Here is a 19,244-nt window from a genome sequence, read left to right as displayed (position 1 = left end):
GAAGATTATTTCATTAAAATCTGGACCGTCTAATGTTGAAACGAATGGATGAGATCGTTTAACTCTACAAATGGCTTATTCACAGAGGAGCCGTTAATCCATGAATAAGTCAATCTCTATTAAATTATTTTTAAGCGGCTGGCCCTCTGGTCCAAAAATTTTATTGGGTTTCTTTGCATGTGGCCCGTGAATTTTACTACTAGTTCTCCCTTGAGTTGCTTTTTGTTACCCTCACAAACAAGAAACCAAACAGAAAACGTTATCGAATTATCCGAATGGAAATGGTGAATTAATATACCCAGAAAATTACTCGTATTAGGGAAGAACAATCCTGCGTTTGGTAAACAAAATGTTTTACTTCAACCAAATTACATGGTAGTTCATTTACGCCCCGTATGTTTCAGGCAGAAAACATTTTTTGGAAAACTTTTCCAGTGTTCGTTTGTAATTTTGAAAATATTTCCCGGGACACGTTTTCTATTAGTTGGTTGATACAGAAAACCATAGCAAATATAACTAAACTAGACATTTTTTTTTTTGTTAGAAGAATCACATCCTACACAAAAGACAAACTAGTACTCCTAAAAATGACCAAAAATACCTTTTACTCCCTCCGTCCCTAAATAAGTGTCTAACACGCAAAACTAAGCCTTCAAAAAAATGCATTTGTTTCATTAAAAAAAATCAACTTTTTTTTACAAATGAATAGATAGCAATGAGTTCTAGGAGTATTAGATTGTGAAAAAAAATTAAAATTTTTAATAAAAAATATGCATGTTTTGTAAAGCCTAATTTTGCAAGCCGAACACTTATTTAGAGACGGAGGGAGTATATGAAATGATCAACATACCGACCTCAATTTGCACGATCGAAAAAAATTCTACATATTGCAAAAGAAAAAAAAATTGCCAACTTTAGACATCCCTAACACGTGAACTCACTATACAGAAGGAAGAGCCTAGCCTCTATATGAGCATTGGCAATTCCACAAAACATGTAAACTCACTATACTTGCTATCATCACAACACACCTAGCCCAGGGAATTCTATTTGGATTCCCACATTTCACTCAAAAAACCCAAAAAAGAAAAGAAGAAGAAGCACCATTTGAATGTACGTTATGGAAAAGACCATATAGGAAAGGAGAAAACTCAACCCTAAAAACAGAACAAAAGACTGAAAAAATACTTCACAGGAAGTAGCTCAGAGTTGTCTTCCTCCGTGAACCTCCTTCACCATACAATTCATTCCACTTTAATAGCTCACTCATGTTCATGGACTCGGTCGAGAAACTAGCACTGATCTGTTACCACCAATCAGTAGAGTTAGAGATTAGAACATCGTAAAGCAATTAAGAATCAGAAAAGAAGATTTGCACCTGTTCTCGAGCATACTTGAAGTCCTCCATACTTATCGGCCGAATTTCAGAAGTGTTGTTCAATGCTGGCATGGACTCCACGTCTGGTACGGTAGCAGCATTTTTCTGTCAAAAGCTCCAGATATTCAAGTAATACATAATCTAATCTTGTCCCAAGAAATAAACAGAATGGGCAGAAATTTTGTTGTAGGTTTAGGAATAACTGTATGGAAACAGACACTCTGCATGTGATCGTGCAAAAACAAAGCAAAGAAAATATTCTATTGTGATTTTTTGGGGGGCGAAATCCTTTGATTGCGTAGTGAATATAGATCCATGTCTCTCTTGTTCCACTAGCTAGGACCAAATTCTCACATGTCCATTTCATAATTACAACCTTATTTTTTGATATCAAAGACCAGAAGCTACGCGCAAATTCTCATTGGATCTCAGTTGTTCTTAACAGCAATGGCTACTCATTTAAGTCTTCCCATCTCTGAATGTCGTCGGGTACTGTAATAGCATTTGCTCATTTCATCATGGAAGAATCCAAACCTGTTTTTCGGACTGTAATATCTCTCTGATGGGGCAGTATGCAGCAGTGACACAGAGGTTCTGCAATGTAATACGAAAAACAAAGACTTTAGAAGAAATGAAAACAAAGAAAGCTTGTACAACATTTTTTTTTATAAAATAAACCTGTACAACATGAAAACCACAAGCATTGTTTTTTTTATTGTAGTACGTAACCACAAAGCACTTCGACGGGCAAGGACAAGAAATACCTTCAAATCACTTCCAGAATATCCATCTGTCATCCTGGAAATTACATCAAAGTCAACATCGGGAGACAACTCTTCTTTCTCCAGTATTACTTGCAGAATTTTAGTTCTGTTTGGAGCATCGGGCAAGTTCACCATAAATCTGCAGGAAAAAAAAAATTTCAATGGCTTTTAATCTTGCAACCAAAGTTGGATGGGTACAAAGGTGTCAATATTTTCAGAATTTCAAAGCAAAACTGCATATTGTGAAATACTAAACCAAACCAAACCAAACCGAGCCTTATGTCCCAATCACTTGGGGCCGGCTACATGAATTTTTTTCCTCCATTGAGCTCTGTCAAGGGTCACTTATTCACACAAACCTACTATACTCATATCTTTGCGCATTACAATATCTAATGTCAATTTAGGTCTACCCCTCCCCGTAGCATTGCTACCCAAAGCTATCTTATCTGCTCACTTAACTACTGCATCTCCTGGTCTACGGTAGACATGCCCAAACCACCTTAGCCTATGTTCCCTCAACTTCTCTTCTATGGGTGCTACACCTATCATCTCACGAACCGTTTCATTTCTAATCATGTCTTGTCTGGTCTTACCATACATCCACCTCAACATTCTCATTTCCGCTACACTCATCTTGTTCACCTGTTGTTTTTTAATAGGCTAACATTCTGTCCCGTAAAGCATCGCTAGTCTGATGGCAGTTCCATAGAATTTTCCCTTCAATTTTATGGGTACCCTCTTGTCACACAGTACACCAGTAGCGCTTCTCCACTTGAGCCACCCCACTTGGATCCTATGGGTCACCTCATCGGCAATCTCTCCATCTCTACTAATAATTGAGCCTAAGTACCTAAAATGATCACTCTTAGGTATCTCCTGGTCTTAGATCATCACTCTTTCTTCGTGCGCACTGCTGGTACCATTAAACTTGCACACCATATACTCAGTTATACTCCTACTTATCCGAAAACCCTTTAACTCTAATGCTTCCCTCCAAATTTCTAATTTCGTATTAAGACCTCAAGCGGTTTCATCTACGAGGACAATGTCATCTGCAAACATCATACACCATGGGATATTCTCCTGAAATTGTCTAGCCAATTCATCCATAACTAAGGCAAAGAGGTACGGGCTCAAGGCTGACCATTGATACAATCCTACAGTGATTGGAAATTCACTCATTTCCCCTACTGGTGATCGAATGGTAGTGACGGCACCTTCATACATGTCTCTAATCACCTCGATATATCCTTTGGTCACTCCCTCTCTCCAGAACCCACCATATGATGTCTCTAGGCACCCTATCATAAGCCTTTTCTAAGTCTATGAAAACCATATGGAGATCCTTCTTCTTTGCTCTGTGTTTTTCTACCATACTTAAACTATTTCTCTGACACCGTAGTCACCATCCTCAAGCGATGCTCAATAACTCTTTCCCACAATTTCATCGTATGACTCATCAATTTAATACCTCTATAGTTGTTGCAACTTTGAATATCCCTTTTATTCTTATAGATAGGTACTAGAATCTCCTTCTCCATTCGTCGGGCATCTTCCTAGTCATAATAATCTTGTTAAACGCATATTGTGAAATACTAAGGATCATAATTTCGTTTGGTGAATTGTTTCGCCCAGCTAGGAATAAAAACATCTTAGAAACATTTTGGAAGCATTCTGACACCGTTTTGGAAACATAAGAGCCATGTCAAATGAATCTGGAAAATTTTGAAATGATCATGTTTGGATCTTCTAATAGGAGTTGAAATAACTCAATGTATCACTCTGTTTTTAGTATTTTGCAATGTTTTGGAGGAAGCAGTTTCAGATTCCACATTTTCAGTTTTAGTTTCCTAGAAAACAGAAACATTTCAGCTGATGATTTTTTTTTTCCTTGGTTGAGACCCGCAGAACAAAGATTTACCTGCGTGGCATCCTCCTAATAACAGCCTCATCAAGGTCAAAGGGTCTGTTTGTGGCAGCAAGAACCAAAACCCGTTCCCCATCTTTTGTACGCAAACCATCCCAATTCAACATAAACTCATTCTTTATCCTACGCGTCAGTTCATGCTCGTGGTTTCCTCTGTGTCCCAACAAGCTGTCAACCTAAAAAAAATACGAAGTATCAGCTCTAAGATTTTTGAAAACTACCGTAATTTGACTATCACACATATCCAGAAGAGATCTAAGAGATCACCTCATCGACGAAAATAATGCTAGGACTAATTTTGATCGCTAGTGAAAAAACAGCCCTCACGTACTTCTCAGCATCGCCATACCACTATAACAAGGAAGGGGGGGTTTAAAAAGTTAGAAGCTATAGCAATCGAGATAGATGAGATTGTTCTACAATATTTCCGAAGCTAACCTTTGAGGCAATCGTGGATGCTGAGATATTGATAAAATTTGCTCCAGCTTCAGTGGCTATAGCCTTTGCAAGCATGGTCTTCCCAGTTCCTGGGGGACCAAATAGAAGTATCCCCTTGCAAGGCTGGTGACAATAAGTTTTTGTAAATGCTATGAATTTATATACACGTAAAGTATGCATGGACCTACAAAAGAACAGTACTACCAAGGGATAGCATCAAGGCTGACGTAAAATACTTGCCAAAGCCAAAATTTAACAAGTCCTCTTAAAAACCAATCTCCAGAATGTTCTATTCCTCTTGCAAATCATATGATTGCTCAAATATCTGGCAATTTTGGGCTATAGCACCAGGTTTGGACAATTGCCAATCTTTGGCAATACTCTCTCTTGCATTTGGCATTTTCAGGAAAAATAGAAGTCATATTTCCACAATAGACCAGGATGCCAAATTATAGCATTTTTGTTCTGCAAGATGCCAAATTTGGCTCTTGCATTGCCATTTTGCATTAACCAGTGGAGATGCCTTTAGGACTCGAGAAATCGCTGAATTGTTGAAACGCCCTAGATGTCTTACACCTCAGGTTTTTACAAGTGTTTTGTAGCACAATGTACAACAGTGTATTTCATTTGTATCAAGGGTTCTTCTGGTTAAATGTGGAATTTAATAGTAACGGATTTGATGTTCAATTTTAACAAAACTACGAGGTGAAGTTACAAGTGGATTGTGAAACTAAAGTGAAAGATTGACTGAAAGTAGAATATTAATAGTTTCCTGTCATAATTGTATGCATCATAACAGAGCTTTCAAGCTCAAACTCAAAATAAAAAATCTCTAACACAAAATTTCAACTATTATCGAATAATAGTCTCAAAACCTTTGATTTGTATTAAAGCATCCAAAATCAAAACCACTTGGCTATTAGCGGAGAGGCCGCCGAGGCTCGTATACTAGTTTTAGAGGTTATAATTAATCATTGTGGGACAAGCTCTAACACTTCCCAACACATGCGACCCCTAACCTGCCCATTGAGAGGTAAACAAAGGATCCATAACATTGGGATCAGAACGAAACAATGTGCACTTATGGCACAAACAACGAGGCAATCAATCAAGAGAGTCTTGTTCAAAAGCCTCGTAAAGCCTAGCTTTGATACCATGTTAAAGCAACCAACTCAAAACCAATTGGTTATGAGTGGAGAGGCCTCCCAAGCTCATATACTAGTTTTGGAGATTATAATTAAGCAATGCAGGACAAGCTCTAACAATTTGACATCCAAGGCTATCCAAACAGACCCTGAGGCATTTCATATGCAATAGAGGAACAGACTGTGACGCTATCCTAGGGAACTTGTACTTGTGCCCAAAGCAGAACTCGTTTGACATCGCTATCTTTTTTACTCCAAACACGTTCGGCAAATATACTTGCTTTCTGAAGTACACAAAATGACCACACCTTCCTTAGTTGCCCCTTACAGAATAATTCAGGCCTTTGCAAAGGAAGCATAACCAACTCTTTCAACGTATCCTTCACATTTTCGAGGGCTCCAACATCATCAAACTTCACTCCAGCTTCATTGGGAGGAATAACTTCACCTAGGAGATTTTTCTCAAATCCATTCTCCGTTACAACATCCTGAGGTGGATCAGAGAAGTCCAAAGTCATTTACAAGTTCTATGTCATTTTGCTACAAAGTTACAGAATAAAATGACAATGTTAGAAATTGTACACAGATTTTCAAGGATTACCTTGAGCAACTTCTCTGAGGTCTTCAGTTCTGGTTGGGTCTCCCGTAAAACATTAACACCATACTCAACGCTGCTAGAGTTGCAAAATGGTACAGAATTGACAACTGCTTTACTGTGATTAATATTTCAACTGGACAACTGACAATACAAACTTGGGAAAATAATTGATACCTTTCTAAGGACAAAACAAGGTTTGGATTTTCAATGCTTTGTGGGTACTCCATTAACTGGTAGCCAAGAGCCCATTTGACTACCTTTTTTGCACCTGTGACCAGCATAACACTACCGATAATTTACTGTACCCATTGTCCCAGTTTGTTTGGCTGGACTAATGGTTAAAGGATATATATAATCTCATAGGATATGTCTCACATTTTTCAGGATTATCATATCTGACAGGTATTTAATTCTAGCTGCAAAAGTTCCAACTTCCAATAAACGTGGGATAATTGGTTCCCTTTTATAGTCCAATTAAATGCCTTAATCTGGATAAACAAACAGTGCCATGGAGTAAGGCAAGCAAACATAAAGAGACAACATACTTTCATATGTAAGTGTTTGATGCACGATGCTTAATTCCTCAAGTTCCTCGGAATCCAAACCACTTCGGATCAAAACCTGTTTATTACGAAAAGAAGTATTTGCCAGGTTCAGTAAACAGACAGTTTTAGTACCATTGTGTAGACATATAAGTAATCCCCGACTACCAGAACCTAATTGACTTCTCTGACCCCGGGAGTTTCTAAATTTTCTTGAGCTGTAATAAACTCTAAGAATAGTAAGCCTGTATCAAAAAGAGAGAGTTGGAACTTCTTACATTCCGAAGGCACGTGATATTTTCTTTTGCTATTATCAGTTCAGAGTCCTCAGAGAATTTATGCTTTAGGACAGCAATATGTTTCTCATCCTGCATCATTTTGATAGATCTATGTTTAGATACAGAGTGAAATTAAATGGTGTCAAAAAAGAAGTAATCGACACTGGGCACCTCTGGCATCTCAATAGGTATTTGATTTGGGAAAAGGTTTGATAGAAGTTTTGCCGTCAGAGTAAGCTTCATGTCTTTCTCATATTTGCCAAAATAGCTTTCCTGAGAAAATTGAAAAAGAAACTGTTTAGCATGGAAAACTTGCTATAAAATGTGATCAAGAATTGTTAGCTGGAGCTCCACAAGGCAATTAAATTTTATAACTCACAAGCACAGTGTAAAAATAACTTATATAAAATAAATCGTATTAACCACTTCACTAAACCATTAACTAGAAAAGCTTCACTGGATGACTCAGACTAGTAAGGTTGACTAAACCACTACGCCCGTTTTGGACGAAAACAAACTAAAGAAACCAATATAGCAATATGAAATATGAAATATAGCAATATGCAAGAGAAATTCCTGAAAATTAATCTTCATTTACCGTTTCTTTGTTGTTCTCTGTATCCGTCTGTGAACCAATCACAAAAACATTTACAGGAAGCTTGTTGATAAGATATTTCACTACGAGGTAAGCTTCCGAACTTTCTTGAACAAACTTGTCAACATCCTTCACGAACAAAATTAAAGGAGAATCTCGGCTCGCACACATTATGGCCTGGGAAATACCAAAATGACAGGAATAACTAGCTAAACAAAACAACCCCGAAGAACCATAGAGACTTCAAAAAAACTGTTAGGTTGGATAGATCAGCAAAACATCACACCTCCAGATAGTTGTTGGTGATCGATTTGTCGAAATCCTTGAGTGTTGTGGGGTCCAGACAAAGTTCATTAGCTAAAGAAAGTGTCATAACTCAATTCTCTTAGCAACGGAAGTTGAACAAGGCTGTGTTTGGATCATGGGTTTGGGTAAGGCAATGCAAAATTTGAATTCTGACTATGGTGAGTTTCCTTTTCCTTATACAAACCCTTGATCCAAATACAGCCTAAGGAAATCATGGTGTTCAACATATATATGATAGGCATAGAAGATTACCATTGCAATTGAAGCCATAACCTGCTTTACATTGACCTCCTAGGTCTAGGCCTCCATGGATAGGGTTATCAAACCTTACACCAAGTTTCGATAAATAGCTGACTTGAGAAGTGGAAACAATTTCTCCCAGGCTTCCAAAAGTAGGGCCCCTAAACATCCAAAAGAATTGATAACACAAAGTTAAAAACATAGTCAAGTTCAAGCAGACCTCAAACCAACTGATGAGTCTTTTATCGGAAAAGTACGTAGATAGGTAGGCACATAGATAGATAGACAGACATAGAGGGTTGAGTACGTGTAATATCATAGATATGCATGTCTAGAGAGAGAGAGAGAGAGAGAGAGAGATTTAAATCTGTAGGAAACCATGTGAATGAAAATTTGTGACAGTTATGTAAATGGTAAGCCCAGCGTTGGAGTCCTGTCGCATCACAAAGAGTAATTAAGCAACTTCTATATTCCAGTAAATGGGAAAGCTCATCCCCTTAGATTATGTAATCATGCCAACACCTCAGTATGGTGATCTTCCAAGAGTCATCAAAATGTATATCTCATTACACATGTATATGTTGATTTGCGAATTGGAAAAAGGTGGAAGGTGGTGAAAAAATAGCTAACTTTTGGGAACATAGGGACTCAAAACACAATGCTTACTGAAAGGTCAGACCTGTAGAATTAGGATGGCTCTAAGCAAAGCCACAACGGCACAATTGATATGAAGTCATGAAAATTATACCTAGGTGAATCCGTCAAGCGTAAGCCACCAGAATTTGAACCCACAAATACCACTCGATCACCTGCAGTAAGAAGTTACACCTAGTGCTCAACGCTCCCAGTTCACTTAAAAAGTGGAGATTAAAATCCTTTTGCAAGCAACAAGGATTTCCATACCTTTTTTGAAAGAATGATTGTTCATTTCAGAATGAGAAGGATTTGCCAGGGATTGAGTAGCGCGGTGGCGGAAGTGGGTCCACAACACATCACGTGATGGCCCTATACCCATTGTAGACATATCCTACAGTAAAGTGTACCCAACAGTTATAACCTGTAAAAACTCTCCATCTTCACTAGTCACAGGAATACCAATTAGAGGTAGCATAGTTCTATGAGGTCTAGGCCCTGTTTGTTGACTGAACTAATACTTAAGGGATGTACAATCCTCAAAGCTAAGTAACCACATCAGCACATCGAACTAATTGGGAGAGGATAAATAATACCACCAAGCCCAAGATATTGTTTTTCTCATGTTTTGTTGAATATAAGATCTGATGGATAATCTAATCCGAGCCACATAAGTTCATACCAAATGTGGGATATGTGGTATTCTTGGATTTATAGTCCAATCCAATGCTTTAGTCTGGACAAACACATGGGGCCTTATAGTAAACAAATCAAAGCAGAAGTTCTCTCAGTCTGTTAGAATTGGAAAGGTTTAGCACTTACAGCTGGGAAAAAAGAGTTACCCAGTACAAGCAATTTAGCCCCAACGTGATGAGCAAGTGCCATTGCCAACTTCTCTTGATAAATCCTAGAACCTGTAACATGGATGTGAGAAAGTTCACAAGCTGTAGTGGTGAAATTTCCATTGAAAATGATCCTGTAAGTATTGGGCCAGATAGTCTTGTGCACCTTTAGGACCCGAGAAAATAATTCTAAATCTTCCAGCATCAGCGTTACATCTCGCGTACTCTTTGTGCTTCCTGTGTAGAAAGAAGGATGCAACCAGCGCATGTTTTGTTCTGTCACTACAAGAAAAATGGACAATTGATACACCTATTATGAGTATGAAATGAAAAACGACAAACCAAAAGAAAATAAGGCACACTCTCTAAGAGAAAACAACATAGCGAAAACAAGGTGAGATTCAACTAGGAGCACTTTTACAGTTCAACACCAGTGTTAATAATACTAGGGGGTTGTGGTATTAGTAACAACCTCACTGTTAATCCAATAGGATTACTTATCACATGGTCCGCACACTTTTAGTTTGGGAAAAACAAAAAAGGGCCTTATAGTAGGATAGAAGCAACATAGAGTCATAAAGATACCTTAATTACTAATAGTGAAGATGTTGATGCCGTTCAAAAAAAAAAAAAAGTATGCCGTTCAAAAAAAAAATAGTGAAGATGATGATATAATTGTGGCCATTTAAATTAGATTAGGACTGCCCCAAACAACATCCACGGATTAAGTTATGTTTCTCAGCATTTACTTATCACTGTTTGCTTAATGTAACATCCCCAACTCGTTGACTCTAATAGTGTTCCATATCGAAGAACATCTCATGTCATTCCTTAGTAGTTAGTACTACATTGTTTCCCTTGTGAGATAACAATATCATCAGGTATCAGCACATATGCACTCATTGGAATCCACTTGTACACTGTGCACATGCAATGTAACTATGTAAAGATGTATAGCCGTCTTAGTAAAGATATACGGGTAACATGAATGGTTATCAACTCAAGTGTCAAGTGTAGACCATGAAACCTACTACTGAACGAGTCAACACTGTTCTATCAAATCAAAAACCACTACAGAATAGGATTAAGATATTCGTACTGAGTAACATCTGCAGTGGATGTTGGAGTATATAGCACGTATACAAAAATGAATATAAAATAAGGCACATTGTTGTGTGGAAGGTCTCTACCATAAATAATATGGGAAATTTCCAAATGTGACCAATATTCCTCTGCCATCAAGAATCCCTGAAACGATATCTTTTATGGGTGCTGCAGTGCTGGGGGAGATGGCGGACGTGGGTGCCTTTCTGTTTGCATCTTCCACAACCTGCTGAAGGATAGTTTGAACCAACATCAAAACACAGGTAATTTTAAATCTCATACGTCATACTCCCTCCGTCCCTATTTAATTGTCCACTACGATTTTGCGTGCATTTTCAACAGCTTATATCTCTTGACGTATATTGCTAAAAATATGCAATATGGATCTCTTATTTGATAGATCTCAATTTTTTCTATAAGACAATGATTTCAAAAACATAAAACATCATATACGTTGAGAGATATAAGCCATTGAAAATGCACGCAACCGTAGTGGACAATTAAATAGGGACGAGGGAGTAGCATTTTAGGCTCAAATAAGAGGTCGGACAGAGTCGGACTGCAATGATGTGCAACAGCTTCCGTCAGCACCTAATTATATTTATTCACCACCCCTAGTTAAAATCCTGGCCCCCTACCTGCCCGCGCCCCGCTCAAAAATAGCCAAGTCAGAGAACAAGAACATCCTCATGTGCACCTAACAAGTAGCTAAAAATATCTCTTCTACACTTCCAGTGTATAAGAAAAATGGAAAAGGAAAACTAAAAACAGGTACGCAATCATGCAATCCACTAATCGTCTGTTCATTAGCAAAAAAACTCATTAATTATCTTTCAAGTGAGAAATACCAAAGGATGCTTTGACAGAAGCTTGGAACAAGGTGTCGGTATGCCTAACAATACTTCCTTCCGCTTGATTGATTCATCTCCTGTATAGGTAAATCAATTTTGATATAATGTGACCAAATCATCTCCTTGGAAAGACCAAAATATGATTTATTGAATGCAAATGACATGCTTGAAAAAGCTACCCTGTCCTGCTTGAGAAGATACAGGATCAGCTGGTATGGGAGCATTATTGTCTTTGGTATCCAAAGCTTTTGACGTCTGTTGCATACTGCATTTCTGTATGAAATTTACCACCAATAAGTTTTTTAAGTTTCTAAAAATTGAGTAAGGGGAAAATGAAGAGGCTAAGAGTAAATATTCTAAAAACTTCAAGAGCTTCAGAACAAATATAACCGGTTAAAATTCTGTGCACATCTTGCAGATATAGACACCTTGCACTGGGTTGATCCCACAGGGAGCGCACATATTATGAGACCAAACGGCTGCGTCTGAATCTATGTCCAAAAGGTATACACGTAGAGTTGCTCAAAAAATAAATCTTTTGTGAAAGGAGGTTAAAAGACAATGCAATGCAAGTGGGAAGGGGACATCACTGGAAAGTGGATCTTGGGCTTTCAAGGGTAGAATAGATATGTATGTGCATTCCTCAACTTCAATTTGTGGGCTTTTTTTTTTATACATTTTTCTTCTCATGATACATTTAAATGCATCTATGTTCTCTAGGAAGATGGTACACGGTCCAACAACAAATAGAATATGGAAAGCTAAGTGTTACAATCGAATTGTTTGTTTACACTGAAATACCAAAACTTGCTTTTGTTCCTACGGGGACATCCGATAAAATTGGAACAAAATTTGCTTTTCCCCCTGCCTTGCATCCTTTTTCCTTGTTTCCCTTTACTTCCAGGAAAGTTTACTAACAAAAGAATGTGTACAATAATTTTTGCAGCATGCCAATGTGGCACTGCAGAATTGGCTAACTATTTTGAAGTGCCAGATACTGCTGTGCCAGTAGACATTAACCTTACTCTTTGAGGGAAGATAGAATGAACCCAAAAAAAGGCATAAACTTTCAGATTTGCTTTGTCAAAAACCTTTGGTATTCTTTTCTTCTACTACTTTCTAATAAAGAACAATCCATTACCGGAACCATTGGCGCTCCGTTAGTCAACCTCTGTTGTTGCCGCAGTGATCGTCGTAGAAGTTGATCCCTAAGAAAATAATTTACTGGAGACACGGGCGTCGCCCCCAAACCTATAGCTGCAAATTCAAGGGAAATTAAGGCTGAACAAAAAAGAAAAATCACGTGTATTCTAGGAGAAGCCATGGTAGTAGGTGCACTATAACCGATGCTTTTATAACTAACTGCAATCATTTGTAAGATTTTTGTGCGCACCATGCAGAACCATTAGTAACTAGCCAGAATAATTCGCAACTAGCACCACAAAAAAATTCGTAACAAATGAGCCAAAAAGTACGTATTAAGTTAAACCTTAGAAGGGGCATCTGGCTCCATCACAAATCCTCCTGTCTCATCCAGTTTTAAGCATTCGTAGTCCCACCCCGGGCCCTCAAGAATGATTGGGACCATTCATCTCATAGACCTCGGAAAGATGAACGTCCATGTCAAAAATCAATTTGATCGGTTATCGATTACTCTATGATCGAATCACACTTGTGCAAAAAAAAAAAAGGATAGTGAAAGGTCTATTTTTTCTTGCACAAGTGTGATTAGTTTGTAGAGCAATCGATAGCAGTTCGAGCTGAATTTTTAGCATGGATATGAATCTTTGCAACGTGTATGAGATGAACTGTCAGAATCAATTGCGTGGGCCCGAACTGAGCCCCACAATTGCTGAAGACTGGACGGGACTGGACTTAAGCCGACTCCAATACTTGCGTATTACATCAATATTAAAGTTGCTAACTAATCATAAATATAAATACGGAATATATAAGATTGGTTACAGGTAGCCCTGACATAGCTTTAATGGAAAACCAGAGTTCATTCATGTAGCCCACCCAAATTGATTGTGTCTGGAACACAAGGATCGGTTTGGTTTGATTATAGATTCAAAATATTTTTCAAAAAATGAATAAACATTAATATGGTACCAGAGCTACTTTTAGATTCTATATTAAATTAACTATTGAACAATCGGATACATACCCGGGAGAAATTGGGAAGGTGGATTGCTCGTGTTCGTTTGATTACCAGTGGTTATCGGAATTTGTTGCCCATTTTGCATGGTTTGCTTTACTTTCTCCATCTTCAGTGGAAAAAAATAAACGAAATTAGAAAAAGAATCAGACTGAAGCTAGATAGAAAATTCGACTGCATAAAATTGACAAGAAAACAAAGTAGTACTAAAGTTGGACTGTTTAATTAGGTGTTTGGAATTCAAAGCTGGGAAAACCTTTCGCCTTTTGGGGGAGGAAGGTCCGCTGGGAAGGTTGCTCTTGTTTGTGTTGGTTTCTTTGGAATTCATAGCTGGTTTCTAGAGAGAGAGAGGAGCAGCAGCAGCAGCAGCAGCAGCAGCAACTTTTAGAGAGAGCGTGTTTGGTGAGGAGAATCGCCCATTTATTTATAGTGTTATTGTTGAGAGAGAGAGAGAGAGAGAGAGAGGAGGCCAACCATATAGTGCGTGATAAGGCAAATTATTGGGTATTTCGGGAGTATCATGTGGCATTGTTACGTGTTATCCGCAAATGAAAATTTGTCACTACGCGATATGGGTTGTCATTTATCTTGCAATCATCCAACATAAATAAATGATAATTTTCCATCAGAAATGATGATAATTTTTCTATCGCATAATTTGTCGCTACTTAAATAATAATGGAGAGGAACACGTGAGCATCGTCCCCACGAGTTAGTTAGTCCTGAAACGCTGAATAATCACTCGTGTGACAGAGAAGGGTCCCCAAAGTGGGTCCATCCACTTTTGCGCGAATCTTGAAAGTGAAATTGTCAACGTGTTCCCAATTATTGACTAAAATTCACCTGGGTTCCCAATTACTCCAGTAATTCAGTAAATAGTGAATTGGTTTGAAGATACGAATACAGATGTGTTTGGAATCGTTCAATTTGTGTGGTCTCTATGTTTAGAGTGGAGAACCATTGTGGATCGAATAATTTCTAACACGTCTAATTTCTGAGAATCGTTTCCCAACACTGTGCTATGTCTATGTAGGAAAAATTATTTTATTTTCTTCTCATTCAATGTACTTGATATACGCAAACAAGAAAACAAAATTGAGAACAAAGCGACCACAGAAAATATTACTACTAATGAAAATAAAGTAGAGATCACAAACCCATAATTGTCGTAGAAGTTTCGCTTGAACGCTTAATGGAAACATGGGCGTCACCTCTAAACCTATAACAGCAAATTCAAGGGAAATTATAAGACTGAAAAGAAAAATCAGTTCGTTTTGGGTTTTGAGGAAGATTTTTTAGAGTAATAAGTGGAGATCGATAGAAAGAGAAAATTTATTGAAAACCGTGCGCAGGGCACACACTACTATAACCTTGGTACACACTGCTATAAGTCTATAACCTACTTTCATAACCAACAAAAAAAATTCATAAAAATTTTGTGCTTACCGTGCATAACCATTTGTAACTGTCCAGAATAATTCGCAACTAATACCGTTTTTATTTAACAAATGAGCCAAAAAGTAAATACCACATTGAACCATAGAAGGGGCACCTGGCTCCCATCCAATCATTAATCTCATGTTTCTGTTCAATTTTAACCATTTTTAATCCCACCCCAGGCCCACGAGAATGATCCAAATCTTTCATCTCATAAACCTCGCAAAGACGGATGTCCATGTCAAAAATCAATTTAATCAGGCATCGATTGCTATACGATCGAATCACACTTGTGCAAAAAAAAAAACTGCATAGTGAAAGGTTTATTTTTCCTTGCACAGGTGTGATTAGTCGGTGGTGCAATCCATGTTCATTCAAGCTAAATTTTTGGCATGAAAATATTAATCTTTGCAAAGTACATGAGATGATCATTCACGTGGGCCCGAACTAGGCCCCCCATTGCTGGAGAATGGATGGACTGGACTTCAGCCGACTCCAATAATTGCCTATTACATTACTTCTTTTGTCCCGATAGTTCGGCTCGCAAAATGGAAACTTAAAAAATCATACAGTTTTTTGATTATTTGACAATTCACTGCATATCATTGAGTTCTTTAAAGTAATGAAAAAAATTTAAATTTTTTCTTTAAAAAAAACCGAATATTTTTAAATCATCGTTTTGCAACCGGACTATCATTTCGGAAGTAACATTTAAGGTAACTATAATCAAGAAATATAGATGCCACAGACTAAAAAAAGACACAAAGAAATATGGTACCAGAGCTACTTTAGAGCATCCCCAATGGGGATGTATTTTAGAAGTGGATGGATAGTTATTTTAGATGTAAAAAGTGGTTAAAAGTTAGTTGGATGTAAAATAGAATCCACTCCTATCCAATGGTGAGATGTAAAAAAAGGTTGGATAATTAACTAACTTTTCCTCTTCCTTAATTTTCTTCAACTTTCTTAACCCTAATTCAAATACTATTTTCGTTGAAAAATAATTTTGGTATCCAATGATAATCAAGGACTTAAAAAAAAAATTCCGAAAAAAAAAATACTAGCCTAGACCATATAAAAGTATTCTGTGCAAGTTTCCCATTTTTTTTTTAGTTCTCATCTACTTCAATTACACCATTTACTTCATCCATTTACTCCCATCAATTCTCAACCACATTATTTACTTGATCCATTTACTCTACACTCTCAACTACACCATTTATTTCAGTCATTTACTCTCATCCACTCTCAACTACACCATTCACTATTTTTTTTGGAGGGTGTTTGTGAAGAAGTGAGAAAATTTTTGTTGTGTAAAATTCTATTCAAAACACACATTTGTAGGTAAAAAAAAAAAATTTACCGTTGGTGTCATTTTGTGATCTGTTGGTCGGATCCTCATAATAAATTTTTTTTTTTAAAAAAAAAAACCCAAACGTTGGGGTCAAAACAGACCCAACTTTACTCTTTTCTTTTCTCTATCTCTCTCTCTCTCTCTCTCTCTCTCTATACGAACAGATGAGAAGAAAAATCCAGCCCTGAACCCAGTTACTTTACTCTCTCCCTCTCCTTCTACAGATCACCAACACCGTCTCTATCTCTTCTTCTACGACCAACCCGTCTCTCTCGCTCTCTCTCTCTCTGGTTCGTAGAACCCAGCCCCTCTCTCTCTCTCTGAACTGAAGGGAAATCACAGCCGGAAGGGCACGCAGCCGAGGGTTTCAGAAGGGCACAGCCGGCGGCATGCATCTGCGCCATCCATGGATCGTCAAGAATCGGGGTCGGAGACGGTGATCTCCAGATTCCGGCAAGTTCTACCAGATTCCGGCGTGTTCTTCCAATTTCCGACGACTTTCCGACGAAATCAGGTAACCTCCGGCTGTCCAAAATTCTGGTAGAATCAGTTGGCTCATGACCTGTCAATTATAGCTGTAGTCAAATGGGGATGGAAATATCCATCCCCTTTTCCATCTAAGCCATTTTACATCTCTGAAATTGCTATTTTACATCCCCATTGGAGCAAGTTTTTTTTACATCTGGGTTGTATTATAACTATAGCACCTGGTTTACATCCCCATTGGGGATGCTCTTACATTCTATATCAAATTAACGTTTGGAAAATCGAGTAAATACCCGGCAGAATTTGATTGGGATTCATGTAGCTGAATTGGGACGGTGCATTGCTTCTGTTCGGTTGATTAACAATGGCTGCCGGACTTTGTTGCCCATTGTGCGTGATTTGATTAGGTGAAGTTATTCCCGACAGAAATTGGGATGGTGCATTGTTCCTGGTCAGTTGATTACCAATGGTTACCGGACTTTGTTGCCCATTGTGCGTGATTTGATTTGGTGAAGTTATGCCTGACACAAATTGGGACGGTGCATTGCTCCTGTTCGGTTGATTGGCAATGGCTACCGGACTTTGTTGCCCATCGTGCATGATTTGATTTGCCAAAATTATGCCCGGCAGAATTTGGGACGGTGCACTGCTCCTATTCGGTTGATTACCAATGGCTACCGGACTTTGTTGCCCATTGTGCGTGATTTGATTTGGTGAAGTTATGCCCGGCACAAATTGGGACAGTGCACTGCTCCTGTTCGGTTGATTAACAATGGCTACCGGACTTTGTTGCCCATTGTGCGTGATTTGATTTGGTGAAGTTGTGCCCGGCAAAGATTGGGACCGTGCATTGCTCCTGTTCGGTTGATTGGCAATGGTTACCGGACTTTGTTGTCCATAGTGCGTGATTTGATTTGGTTTTGTTATGCCCGACAGAAATTGGGATGGTGCACTGCTCCTGTTCGGTTGATTGCCAATGGCTACCGGACTCTGTTGCCCATTGTGCATGATTTGATTCGGTAAAGTTATCCCCAGCAGAATTTGGGACGGTGCACTACTCCCGTTCAGTTGATTACCAACGGTTAACGGACTCTGTTGTCCATCGTGAGTGATTTGATTTGCTTTCTCGATCTTCCGGGAAAAAAAAAACGAAAATAGAAAAAGAATCAGACCACAAAGATAGATATAAAATTCGACTGTATAAATTGACAAGAAAACAAAACAAAAACCTTTTGTCTTTTGGGGGAGGAAGGTCTCCCGGGAAGGTTGCTCTTGTTCGAGTTGGTTTCTCTGGAATCCATCGCTCGTCGAGAGAGAGAGAGAGAGAGAGAGAGAGAGAGAGAGCGCAAGAGCAGCAGCAGCAGCAGCTTCTTTTGAGAGCGCAAACTCCCGGAACAAGTTCTTATATATAACTGGAATCCCGTGTTATGAGAGAGAGAGAGAGAGAGAGAGAGAGCTGAGAAGGCGAGCAGCAGCAGCAGCAGATTTAGAGAGCGTGTTTTGTTAAGGAAAATCGGCCAGCAGTATTTATAGGGTTATGAGTCAGAGAGCGAGGTGGAGAGGGGAGGGGAGGGGAGGGGTGAAACGTCCCCGTGAAGCAGCAGCCCCGGCCCACTCCAATAAGCGATGGCTTTTTGCCTCATTAAAGGGGTCCACTGTCCATGTGCTTTCCTTTTGGAGAAAACGACGGCCAATGACGTGTTTTAATAATTAATATTCGTCAATGGCATTTTCAGTATTAACAAATATTTTTAATTTATCCTTAGCGTGATTAATTATTAAAACACGTCATAAACCGTCGTTTTCCCTTTTGTTAAGGAAAATTGCCCACGTACTTATAGTGTTATTATGAGAGATGAATTTAATTTTGTCAACATTACCCACTTTTCTATTGGTTGAAATGGTGTGAACCAAAAAAGATGAACAAAATTGCACTCGCTGTCGTTTTGCTTCATTAAGAGGTCCCCACATGTGCCCTCCTTTTGTTTGCTAAGGCTTGTTTGCAGCAACAAAGCATTAAACAAAGCAAACAAAAACCTGTTTCACAATTCATAAAACCATATCCAACAGAGCTAATTTTTTTCAAGTAACTCATAAAAGATATTCCAAGATAATGAGCGATTTGAATCATCCTTGTGGGACCCAAAATTAGACCCACAAAGAAT

At 38.4% G+C, this 19,244-nt stretch overlaps 1 protein-coding gene across 7 annotated transcripts; it reads right to left on the bottom strand.

Annotated features, from left to right (window-relative positions):
- Positions 1-885: 885 nt before the first annotated feature.
- On the bottom strand, positions 886-18,442 carry LOC131336105 (uncharacterized). Of its 7 annotated transcripts, none has more exons than XM_058371769.1 (28): positions 18,309-18,442; positions 17,373-18,210; positions 14,960-15,021; positions 13,812-13,911; positions 12,786-12,901; positions 11,824-11,917; positions 11,642-11,721; positions 10,880-11,022; positions 9,856-9,971; positions 9,670-9,761; positions 9,118-9,241; positions 8,963-9,023; positions 8,227-8,375; positions 7,955-8,025; positions 7,672-7,845; positions 7,245-7,346; positions 7,074-7,163; positions 6,799-6,874; positions 6,428-6,521; positions 6,257-6,326; positions 5,964-6,143; positions 4,511-4,633; positions 4,340-4,423; positions 4,067-4,248; positions 2,143-2,281; positions 1,913-1,972; positions 1,379-1,483; positions 886-1,303 (listed from the first exon to the last, which is right to left on the bottom strand). In XM_058371769.1, exons 1-28 carry the CDS (start codon positions 18,378-18,380, stop codon positions 1,190-1,192), a joined length of 3,711 nt encoding a protein of 1,236 aa, XP_058227752.1. In that variant the 5' UTR covers positions 18,381-18,442; the 3' UTR covers positions 886-1,189. The 7 variants fall into 7 exon arrangements, with proteins under 7 accessions (XP_058227752.1, XP_058227753.1, XP_058227754.1 ...); XM_058371770.1 differs by having other exon boundaries at positions 10,880-11,019; XM_058371771.1 differs by lacking the exons at positions 14,960-15,021; positions 17,373-18,210; positions 18,309-18,442 and adding an exon at positions 14,059-14,222.
- Between the last annotated feature and the right edge of the window lie 802 nt (positions 18,443-19,244).

The sequence above is a fragment of the Rhododendron vialii genome, chromosome 8a (genome assembly GCF_030253575.1).
Source record: "Rhododendron vialii isolate Sample 1 chromosome 8a, ASM3025357v1".
Classification (NCBI taxonomy): Eukaryota; Viridiplantae; Streptophyta; class Magnoliopsida; order Ericales; family Ericaceae; genus Rhododendron; species Rhododendron vialii.
Note: the sequence above shows the minus strand (reverse complement) of the source record. Positions and strands in the feature narration are given on the sequence as shown.

Excerpts from the sequence above, each read along its gene's own strand:
- LOC131336105 (XM_058371769.1), bottom strand. The coding sequence starts at position 18,380 with ATGGATTCCAGAGAAACCAACTCGAACAAGAGCAACCTTCCCGGGAGA. Across the intron at positions 12,902-13,811 it reads ACCTTCCCAATTTCTCCCGG|CTATAGGTTTGGGGGCGACG; the intron begins GTATGTATCCGA and ends TTGAATTTGCAG. Across the intron at positions 7,347-7,671 it reads CAGAGAACAACAAAGAAACG|GAAAGCTATTTTGGCAAATA; the intron begins GTAAATGAAGAT and ends CAATTTTCTCAG.